General features: G+C 36.0%; 1 protein-coding gene across 3 annotated transcripts; it reads left to right on the forward strand.

The window, feature by feature from the left end:
- The first annotated feature begins 886 nt into the window (after window positions 1-886).
- LOC137952183 (uncharacterized) lies at window positions 887-2,824 on the forward strand. 3 transcript variants are annotated; one of them, XM_068799254.1, is made up of 4 exons: window positions 887-1,451; window positions 1,903-1,951; window positions 2,375-2,482; window positions 2,594-2,824. In XM_068799254.1, exons 1-4 carry the CDS (start codon window positions 914-916, stop codon window positions 2,637-2,639), a joined length of 741 nt encoding a protein of 246 aa, XP_068655355.1. In that variant the 5' UTR covers window positions 887-913; the 3' UTR covers window positions 2,640-2,824. The 3 variants fall into 3 exon arrangements, 2 of the variants coding, with proteins under 2 accessions (XP_068655355.1, XP_068655354.1); XM_068799253.1 differs by lacking the exon at window positions 2,594-2,824 and having other exon boundaries at window positions 2,375-2,579; XR_011112198.1 differs by lacking the exons at window positions 887-1,451; window positions 1,903-1,951; window positions 2,594-2,824 and adding an exon at window positions 1,958-2,286 and having other exon boundaries at window positions 2,375-2,579.
- The last annotated feature ends 11,136 nt before the right edge of the window (window positions 2,825-13,960 follow it).

Raw genomic sequence — 13,960 nt, forward strand, 5'->3', positions numbered from 1 at the left:
CAGCACATCCCCCTGTAGAGGTAGATTAAATGGGTACATTGACTTAGTGGACACATCCCTTAGGACTAAGGAGATATGTCTCTCTTGAGGGGATGTATCCCTCCTGAGAGGATATATCTCTTCTAAGAGGATGTGTCTTTATGAAAAGTCATTAGTGCACCCTTTGAAATTCTATATAAACCTCCATGGTCTTACAAGTGAGGCTAAGGCTATATGCACACCCAGTCTGGCTGAACGGGAGCAAGTTAATCACTTGTAAACGAAGTATAAAAGATTATCTTGTGCACTTCAAGTTCTGTTTATATTCTTCAAGATGAAAGGTACGCTCTCTTTATTCTTCTTATTTCAATTCTATGATATATGTATGGTTTTCATGATAATGGAATTATGGAGGATTTAATATCTATTTTCTATGATGTTTATATTATTATTAGACATCAAGTCTAACAAGGTATGGACCAGTGTTCCATCTCAGCAACGTCTAGGCCCACAACAAAAGGCTCCTCCCAATCTTTTCCAATCTATGCGTCCATTAGAAAACAGTTTGGAAGGAACACCATGGGCTACAGCAAAGAAAGATGATTGGAGTGTCAAGAAAGGTGGAAATGCGTCATCACAATTTGGTGCATGTTCTGTCAACTCACAGTTGTCGCCTTGTGGGGAAGAGCAACAAGCAGGTAAAGTTAGCACCTCTCATTCTGAGAGAGCTGACCTAACCCAACAAACAGCTGGTGGACAGCAACTGTCAGAACTTACCGGTTCTCTCTCATCAGTTGTCCATTCGCATCAGCAGGAACCATCCCAAACAGTTCCCCCTCCCGTTACCTCCACTTCCAATATTGATATGGAAGCTTTTTGCCGTTCTCTACACCCCTCAAGTCTTCCACATCAAAATTACTGTTTACTGCACCAAATGCAACTGATGAGGGAAGCAGAGGCTGATCCAAAATGGAAAGGTGTCAAAAGACTTAAAGTGACCGATTCTGGTCTTGATACTCAACAATCTATTGGTAAAACAGGTCAGCGTTTTATCTATGGATATGGGACAAGTGGTAGAGATGCTATGAACAATGATAGCTCGTCTGATTCTAAAATGCTCTGCTTTGCATCGGAGGTAAAGGAAGATAAAAGTGCTAATACTTCTTCTCGGCCTCCGGTTGGAGGCATTTCAATGCAAGACTATACTGGTCATCTCGGTGTAGCAGCTTTTCGAGGAACTGGAATCCAGGCTCCTGTTAATCCACAGATGGCTCCTTCCTGGTTTAAGCAATATGGAAGCTATGAAAATGGGCAGATCCTTGGTATGTATGATGGGCTGGACAGTAGAAGGAGGAATGCTAAAATGGCTGCTCAACAAATTTTTTTTGGAGAGGCTCCGGAGAGCTTGCCTCCGACCTCATATTCTGTAGTAGCTGATCAAGCAAATGCTGGATGGACTGCAGTATCAGCAAGTGAGCATTTGCCTTCTTCCTTAGGTCCTCCAGTTGTTGACCATAGCTTGGCTATTGTGAGACCAAAAAAGCGCAAAAACTTCATATCAGAACTTCTGACATGGCACTAAGAAATAACAAACCGATCCCAGAGGCTTCAAACCACCAGGTGGTAATAAAGAATTGGCTTAATTGCATAAAAACTTGTTGTAGAATCATTATTGCTATTCCCGTTCTCTGGAATCATTGGGTTTCTGGTTTTTTAGCATCTGATAGATAATTGGGTTAATCACAGTCAAGGGAGTTATTTGTTAGACTTCTCCTTCCTGTGGGGTGGTGTTGTTGGAAGCTAGATGCTTGCTTTCCTATAAAGCAAGTTACTGTTGGGTTTCCAAGGATCTTTTGTGAGCAAGTGATTGACTGTTCTACTGTGGAATTGGTTTGTAAATTATATAACTCTTTGTTTTTGCAGTGAAGCAGAATTGGATTGGGCACAAGCTACGAATCGACGGGCTGAGAAGGTTGAAAGGATATTGATTTAATAGTGCAAGTACTGTTTTGTATGTTATGGACTCTGTAAGAGCTTCACTTCTTTTTTCCTATTGCTGTTGGAAGATGAAGTAGAAATGTTTGAAGAGGGACTATACATACCTCGTCCTAGGAGGAGGCTTATTTTGAACCCACAGCTGGTGCAGCAACTACTTCGCGCCTTACCAGCAGCAATGTTATCTGCAGATGCAACATCAGAATATGAGACTGTGACATTCTTTGCTGCTAGACTAGCCGTAGGAGATGCATGCTGTATTGTATATTCCTGAGGAAGTGATTCTTGTTTAAATTCTAACCATGAGGGCACGTCAGTACTGCTCCTACCTGATTGCAATAGAAGCATTATCATACACATTGATTTCCAGCTTTAACTTGAGTTTTTGGAAATGATGCAGGACATCTGAAAAGCAGAAGGAATCAGGAAGTCTAGGTGAAAGTTTTTTTGCAAATGTTGCTGAAGACTTCATCGGCAGAGCAAGGAAACTGGAAAGCGATTTGTTGAGGTGTGTGCTGAAAATCCTTCTTTTACTTTTGTTTGTCTGTAAGCATCTCCTAGTCTACACCTTTGATACTTTTACCATCTATTATCTAGCCTGAGACTGGGTGTACTTCAGGTTATTTCCTTCTATTCTGCTGGCCAGTGATTGGCTGCTTTGGTGATGATGCTATGAAAAGCCGCCTCAAGCTGTTACATTTAATGGCTGGTTATAGTTTGTCTGCCCATGAAATTCTCTTTGATATTTTCTTTATCGATAACATTTAAGAGAACATTTTTTATGATTTTGCGCTTATAGTTGTTGGGGTTTCTAGTGTAAGTTCGATGTGCTGTGACTTTTATCGTTATGTCCAAGGAAAAAGAATATTTATCCATAGATCTATAAATCATGAAGCTTATCATCAGTTGTTTATTATATTATGCCAACAGTCCAGTTACACTTTTTGGTAACAAAGATCTTCTTCTTGACTATCATGTTTTATAAAGCAAAATAAAGTATGAAGAAAATTACTAATCTGTACTAAAAGTGGTGATCTAAAAAGGGAGAAAATTAAAATCAATCAGGAATTAAGGGCGAGCAGAGCCATCCACAGGAGGTCTTGCATGTTAGCACCCTTCATAGGAAGGAAGTGGCCGTGCAGAGTGCAATGTGGGGCACAGTAGTGATCTTCAGTCACTACATGAAGTTTTAATAGTTTTAAGAGAGTGATTCCTATTAAGAAAGTCAATCACTTGGGACAGGTGAATTATTTTTTTCTTGAAGTTATAGTCATGTGTCAGCTAGCTTCTTTTCATTATCATAATCTTTTATGAGCCTCAATGAACTCTCAACTGCTAACTAAGACATTCAGATTGTTTTCCATGGCCATCGTAATCAACTAAATGTAATTTGCCAAGTTATAAATTCTTATTTCTTTGGGTCTGACATTGTGAAAAGTGGTCGAACTGCCCTGTTGGTTTACCAAAATGTATTATGAAATTCATCTGCTAAACTCATTTCTTGGACTCAATTATTTTTAGTTTGGAAAATGAAGATAAGTGATTCCAAGGATATTTTGAACTGGTCAGACTTCCACTAGACAGACTCCATTTGGATTATGTTGGTAATAACGCAATTTTTCACCTATGATAGACTATGAAGGGAAAAGTGCTCTATTGATGTCAAATAAAAGTTACACTGAAAGTGAAGATCCTGATTTCTTAGGGAAATTGGTCTGTGTGAGTTTCCTTGTGGGTGCTTGTCGGATGTGCTTCTTTGAATTCACTTGAGCAAGCAATATAAGCAATATATTTTTTGAATTCACTAGGGTCGTGCTAGTGTTCAGTGTGAGGTTTTGGTATTAAGTCTCACTGGAGGAAAGGGTGTAGCATACGTGTGTGGTCAACATTCAAAAACAAAAAAAATTATGCCACCCCAAATCAGTTCTAATCTTTTAGAGAGTGTGTTGAGATCTTCCTTACCATCGTTGGTGGGGGAAACCGTAATTACTTCTTTTATTTCTAATATTTTTTTTCTAGATAAAGAAGTTGCGACCAATCTTTCTTCCATTTCACTAGACTACATTGAAAAGTACCGTCATCCCTATCTTTTTCTTTATTCTTTTCTTCCTGTGAATTCTCTGAGTTTCGTTTTCTTAATTCTCCTGACCAAGGATTTTTCTGCTCCCTCATTCCTTTTAGCTTTCGTCCATGGAGGTCTCCCCATTCCTTGTTTTTTTTTTTTTTTTTATAATATATTTTCTTATTGTCTCTCTCCTTTCGCTTTCTTTCGATTTTCTTCCCTTTCTTTGTTTACATCTTCTTTTTTCAGTCTAGTTCTTGTTTTTTTCTTCTCCAGTGCAAGATGGAGCTTGAGCGCTTTGTTTCTTTCTTCCCTCCCTTATTCTCTTCCTTGGTATAATGATGAAAAAAGGAGATGAAAGGGGAGGTCATCTTGTCCAAGTGATTGGCAATGGCCTAAGAGTTTTAATCGACCCGTAAATAATTAATAAAAAACTCAAGTAAAAGTTCTAAAATTTTAATTTATCAAAATATTTTATTAATGAAAATTATATCGGCACTTTCTATTATACATACTAACACAAAAAAAAGTATTTTTCATTGTATTTTTTATTGCGAACACTAACACAGAAAAGTATACGTGCGCGCCGCCCCTACCAATTCTATTCTACTAATTTTCTTGTATGAAAATATTAGTTGGAAACTTAACCTAACAAAAGTTAAATTGTACTCTTTTTCACCTTTTAACTTTAGATGAATACAATAAAAGGGAGGGATCCCAAGTTCCCAACCCTCCTTAGAGTACTCCAACACCAATGAAATGAAATTAAAGCGAGGGAAGGAAAATTTCTTTTGCCTTTGTAAAAAAAAAAATGGATAAGAGTTGAGTTGAGCTCCAAGTTAAGCTTGATAATAGGTACAAGTCGTCAGGCTCAATGATGATCGAAACCAGCTCGCAAAAGTGGATCCCATTCTCATCTCGGCGCTCTCGGTCTTCCATCTCCCTCTCGCTCTCGCTCATTATTAATTCGGTTCATTATCGAGCATTTTTGTTTAATTATTCTATTTTTTCTATTAATTAAGCTAATAATTTTATTTTTTGTGGAAATATATTATTAATTTATACTACGTACAATCTATCTGAAGTTATTAATAGAATATTATATTATATTTATTTATAATATTCTCTCTTTTTTTAAAAAATGAAATTAACTATTTAAAAGTGGTAATTAAAATATTGTTAAAGTAAGCAATTGATCAAGTATTTTTTTTATTATTCAATTTTTATCAGTAAATAAACTATTGATGATTAATTTTGTTGTGATATTATATTAATTAATTAATTATATTTATTAAATTTATTACTGTATAAATTATTGATTTAAGAGTGGTAATTAGAATATTGTTAAAGTAAGTAATTGATCATGTATTTTTGTTTACTTATTCTAATTTTTATCATTAATTAAACTAACGATTTTTAATTTTGAGGAATTAATTTATTAATTTATACTACATAAAAATTATCTTATGCTTTTACTAAAATATTATATGTATTTATTATACTAATTATTCTGTTTTTTGAAATTAATTAAACTAATTTTTTTTGGAGATACTATATTAATTAATTAATTATATTTATTAATTTTATTACTGTATAAAATTATTGATTTAAGAGTGGTAATTAAAATATTGTTAAAGCAAGTAATTGATCATATATATTTTTTTAATTATTCTAATTTTTATCATTAATTCAACTAACGTTTTTAATTTTTTGGAAATAATTCATTAATTTATACTACATAAAAATTATCTTATGATTTTACTAAAATATTATATGTATTTATTGTACTAATTATTTTTATAACAATATTAAATTTGTGATTTAAGAGTGGCAATTAAAATATTGTAAAAGTAAACATTTGATCAAGTATTTATGTTTAATTATTCTGTTTTTTGACATTAATTAAACTAATTTTTATTTTGGAAATATATTTTGAATTAAGTCTACGTAAAATATATCTTATATAAAATATTATAATATATTTATTTTTTATTTATCTATTTTTATAATTAATTATTGCACCAGTTAATTGTCATACGTAATTATTGTATTAATTTAGACTACACAAAATCTATCTTAATTTATTAATAGAATATTTTATTTAATTAATTAGTATATTAATATATCTTAATACTACATTAAATTACTAGTTAGGGTAGTAACCATGCTTGTTTTGGTTAAATATTTGTTTAGGTATATTATAAAAAAGTAACTCGTTCTCTTGCTACACTACAATTTTGATTTTGGGCATTAACAAAGGCTACCATTCTAACACTAAGAAGTGACTCACTCTCACTTTCACATGCACTAGGTACATGCATTAACCCCCCCCCCCCCCCCCCCCCCCCCCCCCCTTAAGAGTAATGCACCTTGTACTTGTTAAAACGTTAAAATGAAGATAAGTGATTCCAAGGATATTTTGAATTGGTTAGACGTCCACTATACAAACTCCACTTGGATTCTGTTTGTAATAATGCAATTTTTCACCTATGATAGACCTATTAAGGGAAAAGTGCTCTATTGATGTCAAATAAAAGCTGCATTGAAAGTGAAGTGAAGATCCTGATTTCTTAGGGAAATTGGTCTATATGAGTTTTCTTGTGGGTGTGTGCCGGATGTGCTTCTTTGAATTCACTAGAGCAAGCAATATAAGCAATATATTTTTTGAGCATATAGCTTTCTAAAGTTAATGAAACTTTTAGTTTCTTACATTCTTTGAAAAAATTTGTTATGTGCTTCTTTGAATTCACTAGAGCAAGTAATATCAGCAATATATTTTTTTGAGTACATAGCTTTCTAAAGGTAATGAAGCTTTTAGATTCTTACATTGTTTGGAAACATTTTTTTTTTCATCATCCAACCAACATGTGGGCTTCACCCTTCTGTATTGGATGGCCAGGGGTTCGTACCACCCTTTTCTCTTGCATGTTAAATCATGCCTGATTTTTTTTAGTTGATCATTCAGTATCTTTCCATCGTTTTGATAAATAGTGATTGTGAAAGATGAGTATGTAATTTCATTTTAAAATGTGTGATATGTGCATCATTCAGATACTAATTGTGCCTAGTTAACTTTGCAGTATGTTTTATTTCTGATGGAGAAATTAATTGGTTTTCTGTCATTTAACCAATGTGGCATCATCATGGACTTGGCATGGTAATTTCGATGTAGTCAGCCATGTCCAATGTGGATATTTTGAAATATGTCGTATAAAATTTTTCTTGTGCTCTCTCTTTATGTTTGCCATCTAGTGATGAGGAGTTAGTAATGATGGTCATGATGTTTATATTCGGAAATTTTTTTTTTTAATTTTTTTACTCCAATTCGTTAGTTCAGTTGGTGTTGCTTTCATTGAGTGTGGTAGTGGCATCTAGATCTTATTGCAAACATAATGCTATTTGAAAAATATGTATAAATATATATTTTGAACGCAAATAAGAATATGAAGCATTAGACCAAGGGGTTAACTGGTTACCTTAAACAGAGATGGGTGAGGCAATGTGTTTTTGAAAATGTCATTAAAAAAAAAAAAAAAAGTTGTATGACTCATCAATCTCTGGAGATTGCTATTCTCATTTTTTTTCTCGGCAAAGGTCTGAAGTTTAAACTTAAATTGGATACATAGTATTATTAAAAATCTGGCACTGAATTCTTAAATTATCAACTCACAGACACTGTGGAAGTTTCGAGTACTGCCTCTGCTAATTGAAGCTCTTCATTCTACGGCCAAACTAGGATAACCCTTTCCTGTTTGTTCAACTCCAGCAGTTTGCGGAGAACACTTTACTCATTGCTAGTGGAATCTAAATATTGAAGAAAAAAAATTGTTTTTTCTTTATAGTTGTTTTTCAAAGGTACATACTCATGATCATCACTGTCAATGGCCAAGCCTGATTTTTGTTGAAGTTATATTTATATGTTTTATGATGGGGAGATAATTTATTGCATAAAAGAGGGGCAACATAAAATAATCAAGCTGCAAACAAAAGTAGCTGGCTTTGAGAGGCACTAATGATGCTCTTTAACCTTACATTGTTTCAGGTGTATTTTCTTTGGAAAAAGTTGCAGTGTTGTCAGATTGGGCCTTTGGCTTAATGGCTACATCGGGGTGTGGGGGGTGTTTTGTGTGAGGTTTTGTATTAAGTCTCACTGGAGGAAAGGGTGTCGCATATGAGTGTGATCAACGTTCAAAAAAAAAAAAAAAAAAGTTGTTGGGTTGTTATTGTACGGGGTATTGGTAGCAACAAATTTGCCCCTGGTAACACGTTGTTTATTGTTGTCACTGACTCGATGACAAGTTAAAAGGAAGCTTTGTTGCAGAAAGAGGCAACGTTCTTACTTGTTTCTTCTATTGTTAGTAAAAGCATCATTGTCTATTTTCCCTAGTGGAAGAGTTCTTTGCTTTGCAGGATGGTCATTCAGGATAATTAGGGGGGGGGGGGGGGGGGACTTATTTTTAAACTCTTTGGTTGTTTACATGCTGTCTTCTGTCTCTCCTACTCCATGTCTGGGTCATACACATCAAACTTGAATCCATGTACTTATAGTGGATTCTGTCAAGCTTCTGTTCAAACTTGTTGTTTCTAGATTCTTATTTGGATCTGTCAAGCTTCTGTTCAAACTTGTTGTTTCTAAATTCTTATTTGGATTATGACAAGCTTCTGTTCAAACTTGTTGTTTTTATATTCTTGTTCGCTGCTAGTCATAAATTGTATCACTTGAATGCATGACAATGGACAAAAGGGACTAAAATTTAAGAGCGTTTTGAAGAGTTTATTTTTGTTTTTAAAGGAAAATGAGGATATTGTCGTAAGGAAATTAAAATCCCTGACATTACTTGATTCAGAGTGCTGTTCTGTAAATAGGAGAGAAAGGAGTAATGGTCATAAGGTATAGTGGTCGGAAGGTTGTGATGAGATAGTTTAAGATAGGAGGAATCTTTGTTGTTCTCAGGGATAAGTGATAAGTTGGTTAGCTAATATGGAGTAGTTCTGATAAGCATGTTACCATGACTTGGCTGGTTGGTGGTTTTTGTTTTTGTTGTCTATACACATTCAATTAAATACAGGTATTGGTTTAATTATCATTGGGATATGGGGTCAGCATTCATTGAGAAAAAAAATCCTAAGGTGTTCAACAACAAAACTGATTCTTCATTGTTTTCTCTTTATGACAATGCAATAGTGAATGCTCCCCTTTTTTTTTTGTGTTGCTCGTCTTCTTCTCTTCTTCTTTTGTTTTACTGTTTCTGGTGCAGAAAGGAGTGCCCAAACTTGTTCAGGGGTGTGATTCCATGTGTGACCCATCGTATACAGCTTTTCTGGGTGGCTGTCCTGTTTCTCAGAATCAACTCCCAACTCAAAAAACTTATTGGCGCAAGCTTTGTTACTGTTGTAAAGTCAAAATTAGTGGAATTCTTCTTTGTTAATGGGAATGAAGGCGATTTTTATTCATATTAAGCTCTTTACTTCGAGTATGGATTCATTCTTGCGATTTAGTATTATGATGCCAGAACATGCATTTTTAAACCTTTTTAATCACTATGGTTCAGTGCTTAAAATCGAAAACCAGTTTTCAAAACCATTAAAGCTTGAGTTTAAAAAAACCATTAAATCAGCCTCCTTGTCCAAAAAGGCCAGAACTGCTATTGACTTCTCTCTATGCGTCTCTTTTTTAATTCTTCTCGCCTCTTCTATGTCTCTCTATTCTTTCTTTTTCTCTTGATCTTAATTTCTTCCACACTTCTTTTCTTTTTCTTGTTCTAATTTTCATATGTCTCGTCTTTTTTTCTCACCAAATGCAGAACTCCTGTGCTGTACTCTCTAGCGTCTAATGTTTCTTTTCTTTTATCTTCTCTCCGTTCTCTTCCTCAAGGTATTTCTTCCAATTCTTCTGTCTTTCTTGAGGAAGATGAAAAGACCAATCCTCTCTATCTCTCTCTTGTGATGACTCGATGGCTAAAATTATGCTAGCCCAAAGCAGTTCTAATCTTTTTGAGAGTGTGTCGGAGAGAGGTGTTGAGATCTTCCTTACCATCGTTTGTGGGGGAAACCGTAATTACTTATTTTTCTTTTGGATGAAGAAGATGCGACCAATCTTTCTACCATTTCACTGGACTACATTGGAAATTACCATCATCCCATCTTTGTCTTTATTCTTTTCTTCCTTTGAATTCTCTGAGTTTCGTTTTCTTAATTCTCTTGACCAAGGATTTTTCTGCTCCCTCATTCCTTTTAGCTTTTGTCCATTGAGGTCTCCCCTTTCCCTATTTTTTTATATAATATATTTTCTTATTGTCTCTCTCCATTCGCTTTTTCTCGATTTTCTTCCCTTTCTTCGTTTACTTCTTCTTTTTTTGTCTAGTTCTTGTTTTTTTTTTTCCGGTGTGAGATGGAGCTTGAGCGCTATGTTTCTTTTTTCCCTCCCTTGTTCTCTTCCTCGGTACAATGATGAAAAGGGAGAAGCATTGTAAGGAGAGGAAAGGGGAGGTCATCTTGTCCAAGTGATTGGCAATGGCTTATGAGCTTTAATCGACTCATAAATAATTAATAAAAAGGTGAGTAAAAGTTATAAAATTTAAAATTTTAAAAATATTTTATTAATAAAAATTATATCGGCACTTTCTATTATACATACTAACAAAAAAAAATACTTTACACTGTATTTTTTATTGCGAACACTAACACAAAAAGTACACTTTTGCACCACCCCTACCAATTCTACTCTATTAGTTTTTTTTGAGCAAGACAATATGATCTAGGGTCAGCATCAGTCAAAAGTTCGAGTGGGAATTGGCCTGTTTTTAACAACAATCCTCGGGGTGCATAGACAAAATGGAGCTGCTCTGAATTCTTCGACAAAGAACTACAATCTTCATGCATCAAGTATATGATAGTCAAGGTTTTTGTAATGCTCTGTCCTAATTTGTTATTGTCAAGGTCTAGTTATCGTCTTTTTAAATGTGATATATTTTTTTTAATTTTTCTTAATAAATTTTGTGATGCACTGGTTTTAGGAAATTCTGAGAGAGGAAATGGTTGGCAGTCTTCAGGGTTGCCACTTGGTGATGACATTGCACAGTTGCGACCGAGGCAGGAGTTTGTTAAGAGTCAAACAAAAAATGAGCAACAGAGTTTCAATGGCTACGTGCGTAGTTCTCAGTGTCTTCCGTCAAGGCCCAATCAGACAGAGTTTCAGGGGGAAGAAACAATACCTGAATGGCTTAATTTAACTTCAAGAAGCTTATCTATTCTTGAACTACAACAAGGGAATGCACATGAACAGCGCTTGGCTTCTACAAGAAATTCTGAAAGATTTGACATTGTTGAAGCTTCTGTTAAATTTGACTTCCTTTGTAGTAGACCGCAGCTCATGAGGGGCCAACAGTTTGGTATGCCACAACATCCGTCACGACAACAGTCAGGAATGAATGATATGCAGTTATGGCAACGACAACTTATGTACAAGCAATTTCAAGAGCTTTAGAGGCAACAACAACTTCAACAACTAGAGCAGGAAGCGAGACAAAAAAATATCGTGACTCAGTTGTCTGCAATCACTAGACATTCGACTGGGGATCAGTTACCTGGTTTTACGAATGGTGCAGTAAATATACACAATTCATCTAATTATACATGGCCAACTGAGATAATCGGAGGTGACCCTAAGTTGTCAAATGCCTCTCAAGTGTTTGGTGCTAGCATGAACTGGGTCCATCGGGGTGGTCCTTCTCCTACAGTGCAAGGGTTTCCCAATGGGCTTATGTTTTCACAGGACCGGAGTCAGGCTTTACGTTCAACGGGCTTCGTTCCGCAGCAACAAGTTGACCAATCTCTTTATGGAGCTCCTGTAGCAAGTGCAAGAAGTGGTTCTTTGAATCATTTTCCTCATATTCAAGGGATTTCTCAAGATGGGTCAGATCTGTTGAACAGAAAAGGGGGGAGCCAAGTAGAGAAATAGATGATGCATGCTGCTGCTTTTAATTCTTTTGAGAGTGATCAATCTAATGTATTTGCATATCAGGTTCGCTTACAGGATGGTAGTTTAGCATCAAAACAAGGTTTTCAGGGAAAAAAATTGTTTGGCCAAGTTCCTGTGGATACCTTTGGCAATGGTGCTATTTTAGGCAATTTTCATCAAGTTAATTCTCTTGCAAGGAACTCTTCAACACAAGAATTTCATGGAAGGCGAGATCATATTGGTTGGGCTGGGACCATGGAGCAAAAATTTTCCACACAGGTTGTTCCCTCTCTGGGAGCTGTTAGTCTAGATCCTATAGAGGAGAAGATCTTGTTTAGTTCAGATGGCATCCGGGGTGCTTTTGGTCGGAATAATGGTGGTAGTACAAGTGGAGTTCTGCTCGGAAGCCAGTTGGAGGGTAATGATTACTTGAATGTTTTTCCATCTATTCAGAGTAGTAGTTGGAGTGCTCTTATGCAGTCAACTGTAGCAGAAGCTTCCAGCAGTGACACAGGTAAACATGATGAGTGGAGTGGTTACGAAAACAGATCTTTCACTGGGGAATCATACATCGACAGTGGACAACAATTTGCAAAACTCCTCTTCTTTCATTTGAGGATTCCACTGCTAGTCCTGATGGCTTTCAACTGACAAGTACCAAATTTGCATTTGAACCAAGTGAAAGGGTAAGATCTGAGACCTCACTTGAGTCCCTTCAGAGATCACCCCAACAGGGACGATGGTTAGATCCGAGTGCCTCATAAAAGCCACCTGAGGGCAGTCTTCAGGGTCAAACTGCCATGCATGTGGGAACTGTTACAGAAGGTGCTTGGTGAGGTCAAATAATTGAACAATCAAGTAATGCGGCACCCAGTTCAGTTATGGAACTGACTTTGCTGAACATGCGGGGCCCTTGGGCCCAACAACGGAGTATGACTTCGTATAGCACCGGTGGATCTAAGCCAAATGGTTGGAATATTAATGAGACACTTTCACTGAATGGAGATTCACAGAGCAATGACCACCAATAGAGGCCTATACACACGGAGAGGGCTCATGATGATGGTATGTGGAGAGCTAATGATAGTAATGTTGGTGGCTTGCCATTCTCTAATGCAACTGGTCGGTTTGAACAAAAACAGGTTGCAGGCAGTCCGCATGGCCGTGGAGAAGATTCATTTGTGAATAACCTTAATGTTGTAACTGGTTCAGATGTTTCAAAGGCCAGTCAGGGTATTAGTCAACAATTCCTAAATAATCAACAACTTGATTTTGAAAAATGCATTGTTGATTCTTCTTTGAATTATAGAAGAAATGAAAATTTAGGAAAATATCAACCTCAGACAAAGGCCCAACCAGTTCAGGAATTATCCTCAGGTAATTCTGATAGAGTGTCAGGTGAATGTGATAAGAAACAGGACAATTGTCTTCAGAAGGTGATCTCAAGTGATAGCTTTATCTTTGGTCATCCTGGCGAAAATACTGTCACAGGGTTGGTCTGAAAGAGAATGCCTGGTTAAATGCAAGTGATTCCCGTCCTTCAGCTAGTGGGAACCAAAAATCTTCTGGTCAAGTTGGTCGAAAAGCTCCTGTATACCGTAAGTTTCAGTACCATCCAATGGGAAATGTGGCAATTGAATCTGATGAAAACACAAGACAATTTTCAAATTCGCAGGGCTTGCTGCAGCAAGCTAGTCAAGGAACGATAGGTCAGGAGCAAGGTTATCTTGGGCAATCAAAATTCTCTGGCCAGGTTGTTCTAAACAGTGGTGCTGACATGGAGAAGGTGAATGAGACAGTTAATCTTTTAGTTTTTTTTTTTCTCCTTAATTTTCCTTTTCTTCTTCCTTCTCAGTACATGTATGTTGTATCTGCAGAGGAACTCAAAAGCAGGGGAGCCGGTTTCCAGAGATGTTCATTCTGGCTTTGAGTCTAGAACATCTTCTTCCTTTGATAGTTCAGAT

Source organism: Aristolochia californica, unplaced genomic scaffold, assembly GCF_029961685.1.
Source record: "Aristolochia californica isolate CCGP_79_NKW_82.1479 unplaced genomic scaffold, dmAriCali1.0.hap1 SCAF_15, whole genome shotgun sequence".
Lineage (NCBI taxonomy): Eukaryota > Viridiplantae > Streptophyta > Magnoliopsida > Piperales > Aristolochiaceae > Aristolochia > Aristolochia californica.